The sequence below is a fragment of the Chiloscyllium punctatum genome, chromosome 22, assembly GCF_047496795.1.
Source record: "Chiloscyllium punctatum isolate Juve2018m chromosome 22, sChiPun1.3, whole genome shotgun sequence".
Taxonomy (NCBI): domain Eukaryota; kingdom Metazoa; phylum Chordata; class Chondrichthyes; order Orectolobiformes; family Hemiscylliidae; genus Chiloscyllium; species Chiloscyllium punctatum.
The window spans coordinates 38,707,744-38,732,823 of NC_092760.1; the positions used below are offsets into that span (position 1 = coordinate 38,707,744).

Genomic DNA, 25,080 nt, shown 5'->3' on the forward strand with positions numbered 1-25,080 from the left:
GGACAGGAACGGAGCAAAAAGACTAACCACACTGCAGAGTTCAAGTCGTTGGCCCAATTCAAGGTTTGGCTGTAAAGCAGCCAGTTGGGAACTCCAGGAATGAAAGTAAAGACCTTTGTATGGAAGGGGGAAAAGTACCTTAAATGGTACAAAAGACTGGGAAGTATAGAAGGTAAAGAGGAGCACTTACTGCTTGCAATAGGTGACAATGCCACAGTGAGCACACTCCATGGGGCACAGCTACAGTAATAAGACAATGGCCATTAAACAAATTCATACTGAAACTATCACTGGGAACATTGTGGAGCAGATCGATAACATAAAAAGGGCAACTGAAAAAAAAAACACACAGGATAGAGTCTGACAGAAGTTAGTAATAATTTTAAGACTGATAGGACTTCAATTAGCTTAGTTAACTGGATGGTTGGTTTGCAATACAGAGTGATGCCAACAGGGTGGGTTCAGTTCATACACTGGCTGAGGTTACCACGAAGGGCCCAGCTCCTCAACCTCTCCCTTGCCAGAGCACTGGCATCCCGCAGATTAAACCAGCGTCAGTTAGGCTGCTCTTTCATTAAAGAGAGATGCGTTCAGGGAGGACTGTTGCAAATTTATCTTCTAAGATAGATAATTTAAAGCTATTTTGGTATGAAGATCTATTATGACTGCAGCCGAAGAATTTCATTTTGAAAAAGAATGTGTTTTGTATTTTAGTTTGTTAGAAGATGGGAAAATGCCCATTTTGCTTGTGAAGCTAGAAAACTTCAATTGGGCTGCAAAAAGCGAAAAATATTTTCTGTTGCTGGTTACCTACTTTCTATGGGCAATCAGAATGTGAAAGAGGCAGTGAAACCCTCAAAGTCATATAGGAATACAGTATTGCTACTTAGAATTTAAAAATGAAAAGCAGTGACACAATACAGATTTGTCATAATATAGTACTTAAAGCTTTATTAGAAAAGAATACAGCATTATCTTAAGAGAATTTAAAAGCTCATAAGCAAGGACAAGAATGCAACTTCGCAATAATGGAATTTAAAAGCTTGAGGAAAATTTAAACTAAGAGAGCTAAAACAGCATTAAGATGATGCAAGGTTCCATGCTAGCAGATTACAAACAGTTTTAGATAAAGCAATTTTAAAACAACTTCACACACTGAAGTAATGAAAGGTTCAATCACGTTTCCTATAGAAACGCTGTTCTGTGTAATGTGCAAATACGTGATTTTACATCCAGAAGGGTCACTTTTTGATATAACTGTTTCTGTAATGCAGCACACAGAAAACTCTAATTTCACTGCTGACGGAAGTGTTCAAACAAAAGCATGTAAATAGCAATATAATCGCCAGTCATTTCAAAAAAGCTAAGGAGTAGTGAAATGATTATCTGAATATCAATCCAATCATCACTAAGTCAATAATACACCATGGACTTATGACCCAAGTATTGCATAACTCATGCATCTGAAATAAAAGAATTGTCAGAGCGGTACATCAGAATAATGGAATAGAAAATGATCAGATCAGTAAATACAAAGTAAATAACATATTACAATGCTTAACATATAATGCAATCTTCATAGCGCTTGAGTGAGTGGCATTCACAATTCTAAACTAAATGTCCTGGACAGATCCAACAACATTTTCACTCTTCTGACAGAAGGAGACTTCAGAAAGGAAAGTTACAAATCCAATATTTTTCAGAACATTCAGACACCTTAATATTTCCTGAAGATGCTATTTAACCAAATTTAGCAAATCTTCAAACCCTGATCACATCTGTAACACTGAGTACCTTGAGCATTGGAATTTTGTGTTTGTTTCATATAAACTTCCTTAGATCTATAATTTATTAAATATAAAAGATATAAGTATTTACTCCTTGATGGTTCAAGGATATCCAACATTGAATAACATACATCAGAAATATCTCCATTCAATTCTCAGTTTCTGCAGTCACCTTCTTAACTGGAATAACAGCAGAAGCAATATCGTTGGTCTCGGTGTCCTTGAATTAAAGAATGACTAAGAACTCAGCCTTGATTTGCTGTACTGGATATTAAATCCGGAATCTTGGCTGATTTTACTGTGAGTAATGATGTCGACTGCAATGTGCAGGTTCAACGAACTGGCATTCCACAAACATTGCAGTGAATTGTATTGGCAGTGGCAGAACAGAAAGTGGGAGAGATCAGTAAAGTATCTGGGAAACACAAGAAGGAGGTTCCCCAACTCTGTCTCACAATGGCCATTTGAGATCAAATAAAGTCACTCAGAACTGAAAGACAGTTTGCAGTATATGGGAAATTTGCTCAAGAGGAACTTGTGAAAGTGGCCTGGGAGTGCAGTGGGAGTGTATTGATTGTAATGAGATCAGTCTGCTGGACATCATAGACTCCTCTGTTCGAGACTGCTAATTGCGTCCAATCAGAGCATCCTGTTGACAGATGAAAAGGGGAGTGTCAGAGATACTAACACTGAAAGCTAGTTCTGAAGAGGTAGTACTAAAGTCAAGGACTGGTCATGTGTAAATAAAAAAAGTGTGACTTGGTGATGGGATTCTGGTTTCTGGAGTTGTTTCAGTGGTAAAGAGGGTAAAGCATGATCCTGATGAAACCTGCTCAGAATAGTTGTCTTTGAATTGGGGTAAACATTTTTTAAATCATGCCTTAGTTTGGGAAACTCTGCAGCTGAAGACGGGACACAGTATGTGGAAAGAATGCATTATTTTTTCCGGGCAAATGACATTGTGGCAGACGAAAAGCAAGGAGTAGATTCTCTTGGCAGCCTGTGCACCTGCAGATACTGAAACATTTCAAGAATTGACAGACATTGTTCAACAACATTTAATGAGCCCAAGCCTCTTCTAATTCAAAAATGCTCTTGTTTTCACTTGGCAATTTGAGAACCGGGGAATCCATATTAAGATTTTCGACTAGGTTTAAACAACTGGCAGAAGGCTGAGACTTTGGTTTAAATGTTAATGAGATGCTTTAAGACCATTTGGGATGCGGAATTAATGACATAACTATTGCAAAAATGCTTATTAGCTGAAACCCATCTGAACGTCAAACTGTCAGTACAATTGGTTTTATCATAAGAAAATGCAGCAAGTGCAGCTATCTCAGACTACAAACATATATTGGTGGACACCCAGATTGACCAGGCTTGGTGTACACTACTTGAGTACAGGCAAGTGGATGGCCTCACTCAGGAGACATCCTGATCAGACGGACTCTAGATTAGCCCAGCAAAACCCCAAAACAAAGCCAGACTTCAGCAACATGGTTAAAATTTTCTTCAGGATGCTGGCCAGCAAGCCATTGTAGTTGCTGCCAGTAAATCGACTTGAGACAGCGGAAGAGTCCTATGAGACCTAAATTGAGTAAGATAACTCATAGGTATCCAGGGGAGTTTATACCCTGGAAACTCTACCTACAGATGGTTTGGAATTGCTTAGCAACATCCAAATCTGAACCAATCAAAATAAACGTCTAGTTAAACGGTCGTCCATTTCTAATGGAGGTTGATACTGCACTGGATCTAGACTGATATCGCTCTGGATGCCAACCCTTAAGTTTGGCAAGACCTTGGCTATACTGAGAACCTACACTGGGGAACCTTTACAGATTAAGAGTACAACTTTGGTTCCTGTCTCTTTTGAAAAGCAGCTGGTTCAATTACCAATGACTGTAGTAAAAGGTTCGGGCCCAAGTTTGATGGGGCGAAATTGGTTGCAAGAGATTCACTTAGACTGGCTCAACATTTTTCAGTTAGAAAATGGCTACCTGAATGAAGTCCTAATTAATTACTCTGAAGTCTTCCGAGATGTGCAGGTCAGGTGAATTGGCCATGCTAAATTGCCCATACTGCTAGGTGTATTAGTCAGAGGGAAATGGAACTGGGTGGCTTACTCCTCGGAGGGTCAGTGTGGGCTGGTTGGGCCAAATGGCCTGCTTCCACGCTGTAGGGAATCTAATCAATGATCTCGGCTCTGTCAGAGGAGCCAAAGTCACCTTGCATGTTGACCAGGAAGTAATTCCACGATTCTGCAAGACCTGCCCAGTGCCATTTGCCTATGGGCAAAAGTAGAGGCAGCAACCAGAAGGCTGGAAAGTGTAGAAATCATCAAATCAGTCCAATTTGTGAAATGAACAGCACTGGTCATACCATTTGTGAAGCCTTATGGGTCAGTTTGTCTTTCTGGAGATTTTAAACAAACAGTAAACTGTTTTTCGCAGCTAGATAAATAATTGAAGCCTGAGAGAATTTACATGCAAAGCTGACAGGGGGCTGTCCTTCACAAAACTGGACATGTGCCACACTTAGTTGCAATTGCATTTCACTGAGGATTCCCAGAAGTCTACTACAATTAATACCCATAACAGCTTGGGTCAATATATGAGACTGCCATTTGGGGTATCATCAGCCTGTTCCACTTTTCAATGGACGATGGAGAACATTTTCCAAAAGTCTACCTCAGGTCAATATTTACCTAAATGATGTTCTAATAATAGGGAAAGCCAATAAGGATACACTTGGAGAACTTTGATATACGCCTAAAATTATTTTTCCAAGGTGGATGTATGCCCAATAATAGAAAATGTATGTTCCAGGCTCCCCAAGTGATCTACTTAGGCTACAGCATCAACAAGACATGGTTAACTCGTTGGAATACAAAGGGAGGACAGGACGATCAAAGCTGACCCGGCTCCCAAATCTGTCTGGGAGCTTAGATCATTTCTTTAGCTGGTTAATTATTATGATCTGTTCATACATAACCTGGCCTTCATTCTGGCACCTTTGCATCAACTCCTTAAAAAAAGCCAGCCTTGGAAATAGTCACAGACAAGCCCTAGCTTTCAGTAAAGAAACAACTATCTCAGAATACAACAGGACCTTGATCAGATGGGCCAATAGGTCAAGGAGTGGAGTTTAGTTTAGATAAATATGCGGTGTTATTTTTGGTAAGGCAAACCAGGGCAGGACTTATACATTTAATGGTAGTCCTGGGCTGCGTTGCCGAACAAAGAGACTTACGGGTGCAGATGCATAGTTCCTTGAAAGTGGAGTCACAGGTAGGCATGGTAGTGAAGGCAGCATTTGGCATGCTTGCCTTTATTGGTCATTACGTTGAATATAGAAATTAGGACGTCATGTTATGGCTGTACAGGACATTGGCGAGACCAGAACACTGCATTCAATTCTGGCCTCCCTGCCATAGGATATTGTTAAATTTGAGAGGATGCAGAAGGGATTTAGCTATAGGGAAAGGTGGAACAGACTGTGGCTTTTTTTCCCCCCTACAGTGTCAGAGGCTGAGGGGTGATCTTAAAGAAGTTTATAAAAATCATAAGTGACATAGATAGCGTGAACAGCCATGGTCTTTTTTCCCCAGGGTAGGGGAGTCCAAAACTAAAGGCATAGGTTTAAGCTGAGAAGGAAAAGATTTCAAGGGACCCAAAGGGCAACATTTTCTCAGAGGGTAATGCATTGATAGAATGAGCTGCCAGAGGAAGTGGTGGAAGCTGATATAATTCCAACATTTAAAAGGCATCTTGCTGCATACATGAATAGGAAGGTTTTTCGGGGATTTGGTCCAAATGCTGGCAAATGGGACTAGATTAATTTCGGATATCTGGTTGGCATGGACAAGTTGGAATGAAGGATCTGTTTCCATACTGTACAACTTTATGACTTTGTAAAGAGAACTACAATGAAGTGAGGATGGAGTTAACTAAAATTGAACAAGGTGAATAGGTTAGCAGGAGTGACAGTAAGCAAGCAGATACTCAGGAAGGAATTCATGACTCTCAGCAAAAGTACATCCTGGTATATTCAGTTGAAAGAAAAAGCATAAAAAGGGAGGCAAAAGTCAGTAATAGTACCTCAGACTGCAATCAATTCAGAACCCATCAAAGAAGGACCAAAACAGATGGTAAATAGAGAAAATAAGCAACAAGGGAAAACTAGTGAGAAATGTTAAAAAGTAACAATCGCTTCTTTAAATATATAAAAAGGAGGAGAGAGGTCAAAGTAAACATAGGTCTCTTAGAAACTGAATCTGGGGAAATCACTGTGCGAAAATAAGAAAAAAATGGTAGAGGAGTTAAACAGGCATTTTGCATCAGTCTTTACTGTGGAAGACACTTTGAGCATCCCGTTAATACTAAAAGAATACAGGGGAGGAATCAAGTACCATCACTAACACTGGAGAAGTAGTATTAGACAAACTAATGGGACTAAAGGCAGACAAGTGTCCTGGTCCTGATGGCTTCCATCCTAGGATCTTAAAAGAGGTAGCTACAGAGATAGTGGATGCATTGGTTTTAATTCCCCAAAATCCTTGGATTCTGGAAAAGTATCAGAGGGTTGAAAAACTGCCAATGTGACACCTCTATTCAAAATTATAGCAGTTCAGGACTACCTGAAGCATAAGTGCACAAGGGAAAGTTTAGTGTAAGGCAGGTGTGGGAGTGGGAGTGAGTGTAGGAAAACTAGAGGTGCATTACCAAATCATTTGCAGCTCATAACTTATCGGATTGCAGTACAATGGTGAACTATGATTTGAGAAATTGCATAAGGAATAAAAGAAAGTATGATATTGATGCTTCAATAACACCATTGGCTAGGGACTCAGTGATGGATGGTTTAATTATCCCCAGTCTCTTCCATGGGGGTCATCACACACAACTATATCCATCTCTACTGTTTTCTGCCACTGCTGTCTATCGGGGTCATCCTTCTCTGTAAGGAGTGAAGAAAGTGTTTGGGTAACATGCTTTTCATAGCTGACAATATATAAGACCAGAGGTTTGGATGCATTGTGATGACAGGAAACATGTGAATGCTGACTGTTAGGCATTGTCAATAACTATATGATTATAGCATTCTGCATTGAGTAGGGAGAGAGTTTACCAGTATTATTAATTAGATATGGCATTTGAAGATGCATTGTTGTCAAAGGTCCAGTTCCAATAGCCTTGAAGGTGTGTCACAGCATTTCTGTATAGTTTGAAAATATTTATGCCCCCAATACCTTGGTGTCAAACCCTTGACATTGACTTTCATTACAAAAACAGCAAATACTAAAGAAACTCAGCATGTCTGTAGCATTTATGGAGAGAAAAAACACAGTTAATGTGACCTTCATCACGTCTGTTTTCAGTCTCTGTTTGCAGGGTTGCCTCAATATCTCACCTAATCAATTTCAAGTACCATATTTGAAAACATAGAATCTCTCTCTCTCTATCCTGTTATGCAATTACTAAGCTTTCTTTCTACATCTCAGATTCTTCTCTGCTAATTGAATGGGTTGCCATAGCACCCATTCAAGAAGAATTGATGGGCTTTATGATACACAGGCTAGCTTTAAAGTGCTGGCCTTGCATGAACTTGGGAATCCTTCTGCGGATGTAGCTCCTGAGAAGTATATTTAATGTTAGACCGCACGGTATTGTCATGGAAATGGATTTTTGTCATGGAGAAGCATAAAGGTTGTCTGCTACCTGAATTATTTTCATCAGGTGCGACTTAATACCCATTACCAGGCCTTAATTTCTTTTTAAGCCTATGGACTTTAAAACAAAAAAGTAGTTTATGATAAGGTTGCTAATTCATTAGAGAACTAACCTGAATATAAAAAGTACAGAGGTAAACTGGAATAGAAAAGAAGAAGGGTCAGGAAAGTATGTGATAGATTAGCACGTAACATATACAGCAAGTAACATAAGAGTGGCCAAAGAGAATTTAGTTATGAACCAAACAATCTTATTGTGGAGACAGTGGCCATGGTAGAGAAACTAAATGAATACTTAGCACTTGTCATCACAAATAATATTATTGATGTAACAACAAAAGGTGGAAGTAGTGGAAAAGTAGATAAGAGGTACTAAGAGATTGGCATTGCTCAAAGTAAAAAAAAAAGTCATCATGGTGGTGAACAACAGAAATAGCTGGAGAAACTCAGTAGGTCAGGCAGCATCTATAGAGAAAAAGCACACAATCAACTTTTCAAGTCCAAGTGATCTTCTTTAGAAGAAATTGGTCTGATCAAGGGTCATTGAATCCTGTGTTCTCCCTGCAGATCGGAGTTTCTCCAGTTAGTTTGTTTTTTTTGTTTCAGAAAAGTTGCTGGAAAAGCTCAGTAGGTCTGTCAGCATCTGTGGAGATAAATCAGAGTTGATGTTTCAAGTCTGGTGACCCCAGAGAGAAAGAAGAACAGTTGGACAGACAAAGGAGCGGATAACGATTTGTCTAGGAGGGTGAATAGCTGTTAATGGAGTCGATTGGTGGCTAACAAGTGTGTAATGGCACACTTATGTGATAACAAGGCCTGGTGAGAGGGAGTGTGGGGCAAAGACATGGGAAGAGTTCAGGCAGAATGTTGAGACTAGAGGGCAGAATGAGATGTTGTTCTGCCAGCTTGCACTAAGCTTCACTGGAACACTGCAGCAAGCTTAAGGCAGATGCTGGCCAGGGAATCAGGTGGTATGTTAGAGTGGCAGACAACTGGAAGCTCAGGCTCTTTTCTGCAGACAGAATGTGGGTGTTCTGCGAAGCAGTCACCCAGCCTACACTTTGTTTCACCAATGTAGAGGAGACCACATTGTGAGCACAGAATGCAGTAGATTAGATTGTGTGAAGTGTAGGTAAAGTGCTGCTTCACCTGGAAGGTATGATTGAGCACTTGGATACTGAGGAGGGGGAATAGGTAAACGGACAGATGTTACAACTTCAGCAGTTGCAGGGGAAGGTGCTGTGGGGGTTGCTGGAATTGAAGGACAGGCGTCCTGGTGGGGACAGTGCCTGCGCAAGGTGGACAAGGGAGGGCAGGGGAATATGTGGATGGTGTTACCTCATGGGAGATGGCAGGAATGGTGGCTAATGATCTTCTAGATGTGGTTGCTGATGGGATGATAGGTAAAGAAACAGGGAACCCTTTTGCTGTTGCCGGTGGTGAGGGGGGGGGGGGGGGGGGGGTTGGGAGAGCAGGGGAAGAGAGAGAGGTAAGGGCGGAAGAAGTGTGGGAGATGGCTAAAACCCGGTTGAAAGCCCTATTCACAGAGCTTTTCCAGCAACTTCTGCTTTTGTTCCCTCATTAGACAAATGGTGCTGGGGAATTCTCGGTTGAGGAAGAAGGTTGAAATTTCAGAGGCTCTGTCAAAGTTTTACTTCATCGAAACATATGCAACGGAGACAGAGGCAGTGGGAGAATGGAATGGAGTCTTTATAGGAAGCAGGGTGGAAGACGTATTGTCCAGGTAGCTGGGGGAGTCAGTGAGTTTATAATGGATATTAGTGGCCAGTTTATCCCCTGAAATGGAAACCGCGATGTCAAGAAAAGAAAGGGAGGAGTCAGAGATAGACTAGGTGAAAGGGAGGGTGGGTGAAAATTGGATGCGAAGTCGATGAACTTTGGATTCCAGACAAGAGTCTGAAGTAGCACTGATGCTATCATTGAAATATCAGAGAAACAGATGAGTGGGCCTGAATAGGACTGGAACAAGGAATTTGCCACGTATCCCACAAAGAAATGGGCATACCTGGGGCGCAAATATGCACCCATGGCCACCTCCCTGACCTCTAGAAAATGATAGTAGTTAAAAGAGGTTGTTCAGAGTGAGGTCAAGCTTGACCAAGGGGAGTAGGGTGGTGGTGGGTGGGAAAGGTTCTTGCTTTTGCTCCAGGAAGAAGCGAAGAGCCCCGAGACCATTCTGATGGGAAATGGATGTGTGAAGGAGTTGCATGTCCATAGTAAAGAGAAGGTGGTTTAAACTTACAAACTGGAAATTCCAAAACTGACATTAAAAAGTCAGATGATTCACGGATGTAAGTGGGCCGGGACTGGACTAGGGGAGAAAAGACTGAGTCAAGGTAGGAAAAGAAGAGGTAAGCTTGCTGCAGTGATCCAATTAAGCTTAGTGCAAGCTAGAAGGAAAACACTTGGGGCCCTTGCAGCCTTCTGGACTCAATATAGAGTTCAATAATTTTAGGGCCAGAACTCTCCCATGTCCTAACCAGACACAGCAGGCCTTGTTTGCATAGTCTGTCATTACACATTACCTATTGTTAGCCACTATAACAGCCTCCATTTACAGCTATTCACTCTCGTAGCCAGATTGTTATCCACTCCTTTGTCTGCCCAGAAGTTCTTTCCCTTTGGGCTCAATCCCCATCTATTTGTTTACTGCTTACACTACACCAGTTTCCTCACATCCCCTCCCCCCCCCCCCCACCTCATCCCAGATCTAACCCTCCAACTTGGCACCATCCTCTTGAACTATCCCACCTGTCCATCTTCCTTCCCAACTATCTGCTGCACCCACCCCTCCACTTATCACCATCAAACCTATTGCCTTCCCAGCTACCTCACCCCCACCTCCTATTTATCTCACAGCTTTCTTCCCCCGCCCACATTCCTGATGAAGGGCTTATGCCCAAAATATTAATTCTTCTGCTCCTCGAATGCTGTCTGACCTGCTGTGCTTTTCCAGCTCCACATTTTGAAACTGAAAGAAACAGGATAGAGCTTGCAGAGGTTCTCACCAGAATATTCCAATTCTCCTTAGATATAGAGAAGGTGCCAAAAGACTGGACTGTTAAAAAATTTACATAATTTGTCAAAACATGGGAAGGGAATAGACCTGTAACGTGAGGGCTCATCAGCTTAACATTGGCAATATAGAAACTTACAATAAAATAAATCTCAGAAATGACTGCAAAATTTTCAAGGAGGACATGGCAATTGGCAAAAGAACCAAAGAAGGAACTAAGGAAACAAAGAAATTGCTGGACAAACTCAGCATGTCTGGCAGCATCTGTGGATAGAAAAAAAATGTGGAGAGAAAACCTGCTGAATTTGTCCAGCAATTTGTTTTTGTTTCAGCATCTGCAGATTTTAAAAAAAAATTATGGCACTGAAGGAAGTTCTTTTTAACCAAGTTAACAATTGTCATTGAAAACAGAAAGTGCTGGAGATCACAGCAAGTCAGACAGCATCCATGGAGAGAAGGAGATAGGTGAGAATTGCAGGTGCTGGAGAGTCAGAGTCGATAAAGTGTAGCATTGGACAATGCACAGCACGTCAGGCAGCATCTGAGGAGCAGGAGAGTCAACATTTCTGCAGGACTCTTCTTCAAGATTGGGGAGGGGGAGAGGGGGTTGAGAAATAAATAGGGGAGTGGGGGTGTGGCTGGTGAAAAGGTAGGTGGGATTACAATAGGTCGATGCAAGTAGAAGGTGATTGTAATAGGTTGGTAGCAGTGGGAAGGAAGATGGACAGGTAGGTCAGGTCAGGAGGGTGGCGCTGAGTCACAGGGTTGGATCTGGGATGGAGTGGGGGGTGGTGGGGAGATTTGGAAACTGGTGAATTCAATGTTGAGGTTGTGTGGTTGTAGGCTCCCAAGGCGGAGGATGACGTGTTCTTCCTCGAGTTTGGGTGGCCTTGTTTAGGTGGTGGAGGCCCACAATGGACAGGTCATCAGGACGCAGGAGAATGAGTTGAAATGGTTGGCCACCAGAAGGTGGGGGTTTGACGGTGCTGTTGAAGCATATGTGTTCCCTGAACCATTCTGAGAGTTTGCACTTGGTATCTCCAATGCGGAGGAGACCACATAAGAGAACGAATAATGCAGTAAATGAAATTTGAGGATATGCAAGTAAACCAGATTTGGAATAATCCTTTGGGGCCTTGGAAGGACATGAAAGGGTAGGGATGGGCGCAGGTTTTACACCTCTTGCGGCAGTTGGGGAAGCTACCAGGTGTGGAGAGGGGTTTGGTGTGGAACGTGGACCAAAGGAGGGAGTAGTGGTTGGAACGGTCCCTATGGAACACAGGTAGGAGTGGGGAGGGAAATAGTTTGTGGTGTGGACTGACTTTAGGTGGTAAAAATGGCAGAGGATGATGCATTGGATTTGGAGACAAGTGGGGTTCGAGGACCCAGGGAAATGGAGGAGACATGATTGAGGACATTGTGATCATGGGAGAGGAAAAATTGCAGTCCTTGAAGGAGAGGACATCTGGGATATCCTGCAGTGGAATTGCTTGTTCTGGGAGCAAATATAGAAGAGGCAAAGAAACTGGGAGTAGTGGATTGTATTTTTACAGGAGAGGAGATGAGAGGAGGTGTAGTCAAGGTAGCTGTGGATGTCAGTGCATTTGAAATAGATGTTAGTGTTGAGTCTGTCACCGGAGATGAGAGGTCAGGAAGGGAGGGAGGTGTCGCAGATGGTCCAGGTGAATTTGAGATCAGGGTGGAAGCCTTTCACCACCTAGTCAGTCTGCATCACTAAAACTATTTCCTTCTCCACCCCTATCTGCATTCCATAGGGACTGTCCTTTCCACGACTCCCTCCTTCAGTCCAAACCCCTCTCCACATCTGGCAGCTTCCCCAGCTGCCACAAGAGGTCTAAAACCTGCACCCACACCTACCCACTCATATCCGTCCAAAGCCCCAAAGGAATACTGTTCTCTATGTGGTCTCCTCCAACTGTTCAACTCCCATGGGAGCACAAGGCAGCGCCAATATAGTCATCGATGTAGCAGAGGAAAAGATAAGGAATGGTGCTTTGGAAGAGGGATTGGTCTAGGTATCCTACAAAGAGGCAGGCGTAGCTGGGATCCATGCAGGTACCCATAGCCACCCCTCCGGTTTGGAGAAAGTGGGAGGATTCAAAAGGAGAAATTGTTAAGGGTGAGGACCAGTTGCACAAATCAAATCTAAGTTGTGCTGGAAGGGGACTGGCTGGGTCAGTGGGAGAGAAACAAACAGAGGGCTTTTTGGCCTTCCAGGTGTAGATGGACCGACGTCCATGGCTAAGATGAGGTTTTGGGGACCAAAGAGTCAAAAAGTCATGGAGGAGAGCGTGGACGATGTCTCAAACATATGGGGGGGGTTCCTGGACCAAGGGGGACAGGACAAATTTGAGATAAGCAGAGATGAATTCAATGGGGCAGGAGCAATCAGAGACAATTAGTGAATCGGAGCAGTCAGGTTTGTGGATTTTGGGTAAGAGATAGAATCAGGTGATGCAAGTTGGGGAACTATGAGGTTGGAGGCTGTGGATGGGAGATAACCTGAGGTAATAAGGTTGTGAATGGTCTAGGAGATGATGGCTTGGTCATGAGACGTGGGATTGTGGTCATGGGGGTAGTAAGAGGTGGTGTCAGTGAGTTGGCATCTGGCCTCAGCAATGTAAAGGTCAGTGCATCATACTGCCATCTTGCCTCCCTTGTCAGTTCCATTCATGGAGAGAAATAAACTCGAAACGTCAAATCTCCTGCTACTTGGATGCTGCCTGACCGGCTGTGCTTTTCCAGCACCACTCTTCGCCTCTAGTCTCCAACACCTGCAGTCCTCACTTCCTCCGCTGTGATCTCCAGCATTGTTCTTTTGCTTTTAGGATACAGATTCCTGCAGCTGCAGTAATTTGCCCACACGTTGCGTAACAATTGCTACGAACTGGAATAATGTGCAGATTCAATGGTAACTTACAAGATGCAGTTATAGGAAGAGACGAAACTGAATGCGATAAGAAAAAATAGCAGATGAGAGGGTTCAGTTGAAAAGTTACTTCCAAGCGACAGTTCGAACAGCCTGGTTCGACAACACCATTATGTAACTTTCGATCACCTCTAGGTGCATTACAAACTCTGCGTTACTTCCTCTTCGCGAGCGCCCAGGTTTAAGAAGTTAGGTTTTAAGTCCTTTGCAGCTTAGACAGTCCATTGAATCATGAAACATTAAAGATGAAAGTTTGAGAATGAAAGCACGCAAAAGGCAATTCTCGTGTTACATGACTCAGCAGACTCTTTTAAAAAAAAAGCAAGCTCCGATCATTGCGCAACCGGGGGCACTCTCCTGGATTTTACCTGATCACACAGTAAAAGGCACTTTGTTACTCACAGGCATGACTCCAGTCTGGATCCAGAAGCTAGTGGAATATAGGACCATATTGATGTGAGCTATCAGGATGACGAAGCCCGCCTTGCCGTCTTGTTTTGGACCTGCCATGGTTTCCAAGGACAGTCAGGACTCCCTCCCTATCTGTGTCCTGCAGGTTCACACCTCAGTCTCCTGAGCCTCTGTGATCAGCCTGACTGAATGTACATTTAACTCAGGGTGGGCGAGCGTCCCTGCACCGGCACTGAGCACCGGTTGGCCAGCGGGACTCCCAGACAACCGTACACACAGCGGAGGGGCGGGTACTGACCATCCCACAGGGCGGACAAGCAGGAGATTTACACAGCGCCTCAATGCCGCTGCTCTGTCGTGCCCGCCAATGGCCAACGTTAGTATGTAATATTGAGCGGCCGTGCGAGAAATCCCGCCTCTCCCTCTCACGCTGATTGGAGGAAACCCATGCCCCGGCTCGAGCTTCCTCAGAGCAGCTGCTCATCACCGTCGCCGGTTGCTGTCATGGAGATGGTCTTGCACGGCATGATGGGAGTTGTAGTTCTCGATGATGAAGCCGAGCCCGCGCGACTACAGTTCCCAGCACGCGCCGCGGGGTAGCGGTGAGCTTGTGTGGGCCTGGAGTGAGTTGGCGGCAGAGACCCGCGCAGGATCTGGGAAATTAGGCTATTGTCGAGACCAGAGGGATATGGACTCGGAGTCCCAACTCAATCAACAAAGAACCGCTGTCCTTTTGGAGCTAAACAATATCTTGACCACTACTCGGAATTTGTGAGTAATGCGGAGTTGGTGAGAGATGCTGTAGCTGATTACAGTAGATAGTGCGCCATCTTTACACTGAGGTAGTGAATGTTCCATTAAACAAACCAGTTTGGAAATTAACGTAGAAAATCGCTTGTTATAATTTACTATCGAGATAATTACATTCCAATATGAAAGTCTTCAGGCTACCTTCGTCTTTGATCATTTGTGCCATCGCTCGCAACAGAGCCTAAAAGTAAGCATTAGCAGAACATGCCTAAGAAGGTGGAACAGAGCTGTGTTTTTTTGTCACTTGAAACAGTTCTGCCATTCAATAAGATCTTGTTGATCTCAATGCTCTCAACTTCACTTTCCTGCCCATAATTCCACGATTCCCTTTTGAATACTCTTCTGTCCACCTCAGCCTCAGTACTCAGTTACCCGGCCTCCATTGCTCTCTTGCATAGAAAAATCCAAAGATGAATAAGCTTCATCCCTCCTTTCCAGTTTCTTCCTCTCAGCATTCACTCAGGTCATGCCCCCTCAGAGTCTTCAAGCGTTTAAATAAAATTGCCAATATCTAAAGGTCCAAGTTCTCCACCAGGTAAAAACAATGACTGCAGATGCTGGAAACCAGATTCTGGATTAGTGGTGCTGGAAGAGCACAGCAGTTCAGGCAGCATCCAAGTTGCTTCGAAATCGACGTTTCGGGCAAAAGCCCTTCATCAGGAATAAGATTTGGCAGAATGGTGGAGAACTTGCTTCGAAAGAGAACCCTTTCATTCCCAGGAATCAATCCTTGTTGCGCAAACTCAAAACCGAATGAAGAGCTATAACAATGTGACCTGCCCTGTGATCTTCAAAATGACCTGCTACTCCTTTAATGGATAATTAAGCCCGTTATAGGCAGAATTTTATCAGACTGTGACAAAATGATTGACAGAATCAGGTGAGATTTTGACTGAGGTCTGTTTCAACATTAAGATGATCTCACTGCATCTTGTAAGCTTTTGTCAAACAACATGGTGAAATTTTCATGAGGCAAACATGAGCTCCAATTCACACTCATTACTTTTAAATGCCTTTTTAATACTATGACTTACAATATTACCAAACTTAGCATACAGATTAGCTATCAGGAAAAGTTGATATGGAAACTAGAGCAGGGTTTGGTGGCTTCAATTCATCACTTGCCTTCAATTCTGCACCCAAGACAATATATATTGTCAATAATTATGGCTCTATCATTGATCCCTGTGGCACTCCATTTGTTACAGGTTGCCATCCTTAAAATGCCCCTATCATCACAATTGTACTTTCTGTCAGCTTAGGCCTGAAGCATTGATTCTCCTGCTCCTCAGATGTTACCTGACCTGCTGTGCTTTTCCAGCACCACACTTACAACTCTGATCTCCAGCATCTGCAGTCCTCACTTTCTCCTAACTCTCTAATCGTGCTTAATATACTACCCGCAACACCATGAGCTCTTACCTTAAGTAATCTTACTTGCGATATCTTTTGGAAATCCAAATAAATTACACCTTCTCGTTCACCTTTATCTATCCTCTATTATGTCCTCAAAGAATTGTAATGAATTCGTCAGGCATGATTTCCTTTTTGTGAAATGTTTTCAGAGCAGTAAGACTGTTATTTCCTGGGTCTGTAGATTAAGATGCAGAGTTGGCCTTTAGTAGAGCGATGTGCTCTACCTGTCGGATGTGGAAGATTAGGGTTAATTTCAGTGTTCTTCATGATTACGTTTGTAGGAAGTGGGTTTGATTGCAAATTCTATCTGATCGCATGGATCTGTTGAAGCAGCAGCAGGTGGCAATGACGAATTTACAGGAACCGGGGGATGCGATGGATGGCAGTTTCGGGAAGGCTAATAACTACAGATTTAGTCAGGTACATTGGTTACGTTTAGGAAAATCAGGGCAGGACATATATGCTTAATGGTAGGGCCCTGCGGAGTGTTGCTGAGCAAAAAGACCTTAGGTTCATAGTTTCTTGAAGGTGGAGTTGCAGCTAGACAGGCTAGTGAAGAAGACTTTGGTTTCATTTGACTTTATTGGTCAATGCATTGAGTATAGGAGTTGGATGTATGTTATGGCAGTTAGGCCACTTTTGGAATACTGTATTCAAATCTGGTCTCCCTGCAAAAGGAAAGATGTTGGTAAACCTGAAAAGGTGCAGAAAAGTGTTACAAGGATGTTGCCAGGGCTGAAGTGTTTGAGCTAGAGGGAAACGTTGAATAGGCTCGGGCTATTTTCCCTGGTGTCGGATGCTGAAGGGTGAACTTATAGAAGCTTATAAAATCATAATGGGCATGGATACAGTGAATAGCCAAGGTCTTTTTCCCATGGTAGGGGAGACCAAAACTAGAGGGCATAGGTTTACGATGAGTGGGGAAAGATTTAAAAGTGATGTAAGGGGCAACTTTCATGCTGAGGTAGTGTGTATATGGAATGAGCTGCCAGAGGAATGATGGAGGCTGGCACAGTGACAACATTTAAAAGGCATCTGAATGGGTACATGAATAGAAAGGTTTTAGAGGGATATGAGCTAAATGGCAGCAATAGGGACTAGATTAATTTGGGATATCTGGTCGGCATGGACGAGTTGGACCGAACGGTCTGTTTTTGTGTTGTACGATTCTCTGACTGTAAGCCATGCTGACTCTGTTTGATCATACATATTCCTAAATGCTCTGCTCTTACATCCTTTACAACAGACTCGCACATTTTCCAATTATAGATGTTAAGCTAACTAGCCAGTGGTTAGCTTTATTTTGACTTCCTCTTTTTTTGAATAAGGGTACTACATCGGTATTTTCCAATCCTCTAGGACCTTTCCAGATTCAAAACAAACCGTGCAACTACCTCCTTTAAAATCCAAGGATGCAACCCAACAGGTCCAGGAGACTTAACAGCCTTTAGCCCTCATTAGCTTTCCTCGTACCTTCTTCTCTAATAATAATAGCCGTGTTTATTTCCTCTCCTATTATCATCTTAATTGTTTAGTGCTTTTGTATACTTAATTCATGGTTACTCCACTAAGCAAGTGAATGTGATATTGCACCCAAGTAATATCGACATGTGAGTCTCCAGCAGTGGTAACTGGATAATAATTAAGGATAAAATTTCTATCCAGCCATTTTCTTCCAACCTAACAACTTCCTAGATATTTTCTAGTCAAGCTGTATAAAGATGTTATGACACACTTCTAGAGCAGATGGGACTTAAACCCAGGTCTCTGGCTCATCGTATCAGTGCAACACAAGGTCACCATGCTGTAACTGTCCTACATCCTAGTTGGAGATTAGCTAATTTGTTAAATATGGGGGTGTTAAGTCATAGGGTTTAGCTCACAGACTATAATTCTGTGTCTACTTCAGGAAGCAACACTGGTTCATGCAGCAACATTTGTAAGTGAATTGGAGAAGAGTACTTCCTAGGGGTGGATGCAAAATAAAGTGAGATTGGAAAGAGGTTATGGGCTATGGGTGATGAGGAATGCAAGGAAGTGATTGTAGATAGTTTTTCCATAAACATAGAGAGGTCGCTAGAGATGGCAAGGTCGCGAAAGTAGCCTAAATGTGACTAAGACTGTTTATATTGGGGGAGTGATTTTGGGAGTTCAGAGAAGTAACATTGGAAGCTTTGAATGTTGAAATCACAAAGAACTAAGAATTGCTCACTGTAGTAGCCGAAGAAGATCATGGGTAAAAAGGATTGAGATGAGAATTCTAACAAATTGATATGCTGGAAGGAAGAGAAGGTACTAAAGGAGAAGAGTCAGAGGCAAAAGAGTAATTTGGCAACACATGCTAAACCACCACAGTGGCAATTTAGGAAGATTAAGTCATGAAACGTTTCTGTAAGGAGCAAGGTGTCACTGTCCGTACAGCACAGTCTAAATCATGATGTCGATACAATCATTGAGTGGCAAAGACCTGACCAAATAGACTAATGAAAGGTGATTGACCTGAAACTTTCATTTTCTCCCTTTCCGTACATATAGTGAACACTGCCAGAATTTTTGTTCTTTATTTTAGATTTTCAGCATTTGCAGTACTTTGTTCTTTCTAATATATAAGCTGCCTAAATGAAAAAGGGTGTCTATAAATTTGAATAACATTAAAACTTGAGCCAATAAACGTTGGTATTCTGCTGTTGGCATTCTAATCATTTATCGTGAGCACTTGGCACAAAGTTATGGTTTATACATGAGATCACAATCCAAAAGATCTTTTCAGAGATGAACATGCTAAAGGTTATGTGTATTGGTCACTACTGCCATAAAAAGATTAAGTCCTTCCAGGGAAAATTGGACAAAGCCAAATAGTTCCTTGAAAGTAGAGTCGCAGGTAGATAGGATAGTGAAGAAGGTGTTTGGTATGCTTTCCTTTATTGGTCAGAGTATTGAGTACAGGGGTTTGGAGGTCATTTTGCAGCTATACATGACATTGGTTAGGCCACTTTTGGAATATTATATGCAATTCTGATCTCCTTTCTATAGGGAGGATGTTGTGAAACTTGAAAGTGTTCAGAAAAGACTTGCAAGGATGTTGCCAGGGTTGGAAGATTTGAGCTATAGGGAGAGTCTGAACAGGCTGGGGCTATTTTCCATGGAGTATCGGAGGCTGAGGGATGACCTTATAGAGGTTTACAAAATTATGAGGGGCATGGATAGGATAAATAGGCAAAGTCTTTTCTCTGGGGTCAGGGAGTCCAGAACTAGAGGGCATAGGTTTAGGGTGAAAGGGGAAAGATATAAAAGAGACCTAAGGGGTAACGTTTTCATGCAGAGGGTGGTACGTGTATGGAATGAGCTGCCAGAGGACGTGGTGGAGGCTGGTACAATTGCAACATTTAAAAGGCATCTGGATGGTTATATGAATAGGAAGGGTTTGGAGGGATATGGGCCGGGTGCTGGCAGGTAGACAAAATTAGGTTGGAATATCTGGTCGGCATGGACGAGTTGGACCGAAGGGTCTGTTTCCGTGCTGTACATCTGTGACTGTAAAACAAGAACAAAATGCACTATGTTCAGTTCTGATAAGATCATCAATCTGTCTCCACAGATGGTGTCAGAACTGCTGAGTACTTTATTTCCAGTACTTTGTTTTTGCTTAAGAAATTGCTCTACTTTATTTGTATTCCAAACCACTTGGCAACAAACTACTTTGCAATGAATTAAGTATTATGTATTGGAAAACAAACAACTGAGATAAGTGACTAAATAATTGATTGTTGATTGTGTTCATTGAGGAGGATGCAAATGCCTAGTTTTTAGTGCAGCTCTGCTTGGAATAGTGTCTTAGATTCTTTGATATGTGCCAGAAATGTTGGTTCAGCAGAGTATTTTGATGTTTGAAACTGCAAAGAGCAATAGAAAATAGGAAGTTCAAAACACAAATTCCTCCTAAATCTAAAATTTGAGAGATATTGTGCGGCTGATTAAAAACAATTAAAGTGCTAAGTTTGGTGCTTCTGATGTTTTCTTTCGACAGGGTGTGTGAGCTTAGAACTCTGGTAGCTTTGACAGACCGGGAAGGAGGAAAATTGATTCAGTCTCAGAATAAGGTAAGCCTTGATCAGTAGTTTCCCTTTTATCTATTTATAGATACTAGAGGGAATTATGTGGCAGCACCTTATCTATCCTGAAATTATCTGGCTGTGTTTAGGTTAGGTTAGATTAGATTCCCTACAGTGTGGAAACAGGTCCTTTGGCCCAACAAGTCCACACCGACTTTCCAAAGAGTAACCTACCGAGACCCATTTCCCTCTGACTAATGTACCTAACACTAAGGGCAATTTAGCCTGGCCAATTCACCTGACCTGTACATCTTTGGACTGTGGGATGAAATCGGAGCACCCGGAGGAAACCCACGCAAACACGGGGAGAATGTGCAAACTCCACGCGGACGGTCGCCTGAGGCTGGAATTGAACCTGGGGTGCTGGTGCTCTTTAGGAATTACAGCTTTTCACTCACTCAACAATAGGTATAGAATAATGTAATTCCATGAAAGTGCTGTTAGTATAAGACATCTTTACATAGATCCATTTATCAGAACTATAATACAACACCATCTGATCCAACAAAAAATAATTTTTCTTTCCGAATTTGTTGCCAGACTCCTACAGCATAATCCTTGATTTATCAGATTGTCAAAAATACTTTAATTCTAGTAATGTGAAGGATATATTCTGGGAGTATAAATGATTTCCACTCATCAATTAATGGAATACTGTTTTTAGTAAATGTGACAGATATGATATTGTATGTTACCAGTTTTAAGTACCATGTTGTACCAATCTTTCTGCTGTCTTTGTCCTTCTAGATGGTCGTAGGTTTGGAAAGTGCTGTCTGAAATGCCTTACTATGCGTCTGTAGTGAAGGGAGTGAATGTTTAACAAGGTGCAATTGAAGCAAGCAAGCTACTTTTACCGAGATAGTGTCAAGCGTCTTAAGTATTGTTGCAGGCAAGAGGGGATCATTCCCTCATATCCCTGACACGTGCCTTGTGGATGATGGACAGGCTTTGGAGAGTCAGGAGGTGAATTATTCATTGCAGAATTCCTGGCATCTGACCTGCTCTTGTAGTCTCAGTATTTGTAAGGCTAGTCCATTGCAGTCTCTGGTCCATGGTAAGCCTCCAGGAAGTTGTTGGTGAGGGAATCAGTGATGGTAATACCATTGAATGTCAAGGAGTGATGGTTAGATTCTCTCTTGTTGCGGATGGCAATGCCAGGGGTACATGTGTGTCATGAATGTTACTTGCCACTTGGCATCTCAAGCCTGGATTTGTTCAGGTCTTTCTGCATTTGGACATAGCTTCAGTACCTGAGGAGTTGCAAATCTGCTGAATATAGTGCCACCATGAGTGAACTTCTCCACTTTTGACTTTATTATGGAGGGAAGGTCATTAAGCTGAGATGGCTGGGTCTAAAACACTACCCTGAGTAACTCCTACAAAGATATTGTGGAGCTTAGATGACGGGCCTCCAACAACCACATAAATATCTTTCTTTAGGCTCATATGACTCTAACCAATAGACAGCTCCTCCGAATTTCCATTGATTCTTTATTTTGCGAGGACTCCTTGATGCCACACTTGGTCAACTGTGGATTTGGCATCAAGGGAGCAACTTTGATCTCTCCTCTGTGGTTCAGCTCTTTTGTCCATGTTTGAATCAAAGCTGTAATGAATCAGGAGCTGAGTGGTCCTGGAAAAACTTAAATGAATTTTCATTGAACAGGTTTTTGTGAAACTGCTTGACAGCACTATTGAAACCCCTTGTATCACTTTACTGATGAACATGAGAAATTAGATGGATCAGTAATTGGCAGATTTGGATTTGTCCTTTTTTGCATCTTGTGTGTTTGGGCAATTTTCTACATTATCTGATAGATACAGCCATTGTAGCTGTAGTGGAACAGCTTGGACATGGATGTACCAAGTTCTGGAACTGTTATTGCTGAAATGTTGTCATTGAGAATGAGGATATTGTGAAACTTCCTTTTCCAATGAGCTGTTAAATTGTTCACCTCTATTCATAACTGGATGTGGTCCTGCACGGTCCGTTGAACCAGGGTTGATGCCCTGGATAACGGAAGATATATTGAACCATGAGGTTGTAGGTTGTGTTGAAGTATAATCTGCTGTGGCTGATGGCCCACAGTTCCTTGTAATTGTCCAGTCCTGAGTCTTTAGATCTGTCCGTGGCCATTTAGCATGGCAGATGGAAGCTACCTAAATGGGACTTTGTCTCCATGAGGGCTGCATCGTGGTCACTCCTTCCAGTACTATCACAGACAGAGGCGTCTGCAGCAACCAGATTGGTGAGAATGAGGTCAAGTACTTTCTGTCTTTTGGTTCCTTCTCTCATCCTCTTGTGTGTGTTCTCGTTCTCTCATTTTCTCTCGTTCTCTTGTTTATTCTTGTTCTCTCGTTTTCTTTCTCTCTCGTTTTCTCTCTCTCTCTCTCTCTCTCTCTCTCTCTGTGTCTCCCTTTCTCTCTTTCTGTTTCTCGTTCTGTCTATCTGTCTCTCTCTCTTATTCTGTGTCTGTCTCTCTCTCTACCTCTCATTCTGTGTCTGTCTGTCTGTGTGTATGTCTCTCTCTCTCGTTCTGTGTGTATCTCTGTCATTCTTGTTCTGTCTCTCGTTCTGTCTGACTCTGTCTCTCATTCTGTCTGTCGTTCTGTATCTCTCTCTGTCTCTCTGTTCTCTCTCTTTCTGCGTGTCTGTCTCTCGTTCTGTCCGTCTCTCTCTCTACCTCTCATTCTGTGTCTGTCTGTCTGTCTGTCTGTCTGTATGTGTGTCTCTCTCTCTCTCTCATTCTGCCTCTCTCTCGTTCTGTGTGTATCTCTGTCATTCTTGTTCTGTATCTCGTTCTGTCTGTCGTTCTGTCTGTCTGTCTCTCGTTCTGTCTGTCTGTCTCTCGTTCTGTCTGTCTGTCTCTCGTTCTGTCTGTCTGTCTCTCTCGGTGTGTCTGTCTCTCCCTCTCGTTCTCTCTCTCTCGGTGTGTCTGTCTCTCCCTCTCGTTCTGTCTGTCTCTCTCTCTCGTTCTGTCTGTCTCTCGTTCCTCTCTCTCTCTCTCTCTCGTTCCTCTCTCTCTCTCTCTCCCTCTCTCGTTCCTCTCTCTCTCTCTCTCTCGTTCCTCTCTCTCGTTCTGTCTGTCGTTTTCTCGCTCTCGTTTCTCTCGCTCTCGCTCGTTTCTCTCGCTCTCTTTTCTCTCGTGCTCTCTCTCTCATTACTCTCGCTCTCGTTTCTCTCGCTCTCGTTCTCGCTCTCTCTCTCATTTCTCGTTACTCTCGCTCTCGTTACTCTCGCGCTCTTCTCTCATTACTCTTGCTCTCGTTTCTCTCGCTCTCGTTTCCTCGCTCTCTCTCTCATTTCTCGTTACTCTCGCTCTCGTTACTCTCGCTCTCGTTACTCTCGCTCTCGTTACTCTCGCTCTCGTTACTCTCGCTCTTCGTTACTCTCGCTCTCGTTACTCGCTCGCTCTCGTTTCTCGCTCGCTCTCTCTCGTTTCTCTCGCGCTCTCTCTCATTACTCTCGCTCTCGTTTCTCGCTCGCGCTCTCTCTCGCTCTCGTTTCGCTCTCGCTCTCGTTTCGCTCTCGCTCTCGTTTCGCTCTCGTTTCTCTCGCTCTCGTTTCTCGCTCGCTCTCTCTCATTTCTCTCTCGCTCGCTCTCGTTTCTCGCTCTCTCGCTCTCGTTTCTCTCGCTCTCGTTTCTCGCTCTCTCGCTCTCGTTGCTCTCTCGCTCTCGTTGCTCTCTCGCTCTCGTTTCTCTCTCGCTCTCGTTTCTCTCTCGCTCTCGTTTCCTCTCTCGCTCTCGCGTCTCTCTCGCTCTCGCGTCTCTCTCGCGTCTGTCTCTGCCTCGCGTCTCTCTCTCTCTCTGCCTCGCGTCTCTCTCTCTCTCTGCCTCGCGTCTCTCTCTCTCTCTGCCTCGCGTCTCTCTCTCTCTCTGCCTCGCGTCTCTCTCTCTCTCTGCCTCGCGTCTCTCTCTCTCTCTGCCTCGCGTCTCTCTCTCTCTCTGCCTCGCGTCTCTCTCTCTCTCTCTGCCTCGCGTCTCTCTCTCTCTCTGCCTCGCGTCTCTCTCTCTCTCTGCCTCGCGTCTCTCTCTCTCTCTGCCTCGCGTCTCTCTCTCTCTCTGCCTCGCGTCTCTCTCTCTCTCTGCCTCGCGTCTCTCTCTCTCTCTGCCTCGCGTCTCTCTCTCTCTCTGCCTCGCGTCCTCTCTCTCTCTCTCTGCCTCGCGGTCTCTCTCTCTCTCTGCCTCGCGTCTCTCTCTCTCTCTGCCTCGTGTCTCTCTCTCTCTCTGCCTCGCGTCTCTCTCTCTCTCTGCCTCGCGTCTCTCTCTCCTCTCTGCCTCGCGTCTCTCTCTCTCTCTGCCTCGCGTCTCTCTCTCTCTCTTTCTCTCGTGTTCTCTCTTTCTCGTGTTCACGTTCTCTCGTTCCCTCTCTCGCACACTCTTTCTCGTGTTCTCTCTCACGCTCTCATTCTGTTCTTTCTCTGTCTCTCCTCTCGTGTCTCTCTCTCGTGTCTCTCTCTCGTGTCTCTCTCTCTTCGTGTCTCTCTCTCTCTCTCTCTTGTTTCTCTCTCTCGTCTGTTTTTCTCTCTCTCTCTCTCGTCTGTTTTTCTCTCTCTCTCTCTCGTCTGTTTTTCTCTCTCTCTCTCTCGTCTGTTTTTCTCTCTCTCTCTCTCGTGTCTCTCTCCTCTCTCTCTCGTGTCTCTCTCTCTCTCTCTCGTGTCTCTCTCTCTCTCTCGTGTCTCTCTCTCTCTCTCTCGTGTCTCTCTCTCTCGTGTCTCTCTCTCTCTCTCGTGTCTCTCTCTCTCTCTCGTGTCTCTCTCTCTCTCTCGTGTCTCTCTCTCTCTCTCTCGTGTCTCTCTCTCTCTCTCGTGTCTCTCTCTCTCT

The 25,080-nt window shown here is 43.5% G+C and overlaps 2 protein-coding genes across 3 annotated transcripts in view; one reads left to right on the forward strand and one right to left on the reverse strand.

Moving 5' to 3' along the window:
- slc67a1 (solute carrier family 67 member 1) overlaps positions 1 to 14,297 on the reverse strand; it is a 116,210-nt gene extending 101,913 nt beyond the window's left edge. Inside the window, exon 1 of the mRNA XM_072592067.1 lies at positions 13,908 to 14,297. Coding sequence (XP_072448168.1) covers positions 13,908 to 14,015 — 108 coding nt within the window. The 5' untranslated portion in view covers positions 14,016 to 14,297. The remainder of the gene's footprint in view (positions 1 to 13,907) is intronic.
- Positions 14,298 to 14,490: 193 nt separating this feature from the next.
- tssc4 (tumor suppressing subtransferable candidate 4) overlaps positions 14,491 to 25,080 on the forward strand; it is a 19,320-nt gene continuing 8,730 nt past the window's right edge. Inside the window, exons 1-2 of one of the 2 annotated variants that reach the window (XM_072592069.1) lie at positions 14,491 to 14,687; positions 20,170 to 20,242. The gene's annotated coding sequence lies outside the window, so the exon portion shown is untranslated. The remainder of the gene's footprint in view (positions 14,688 to 20,169; positions 20,243 to 25,080) is intronic. The other variant, XM_072592068.1, reaches the window with a different exon arrangement.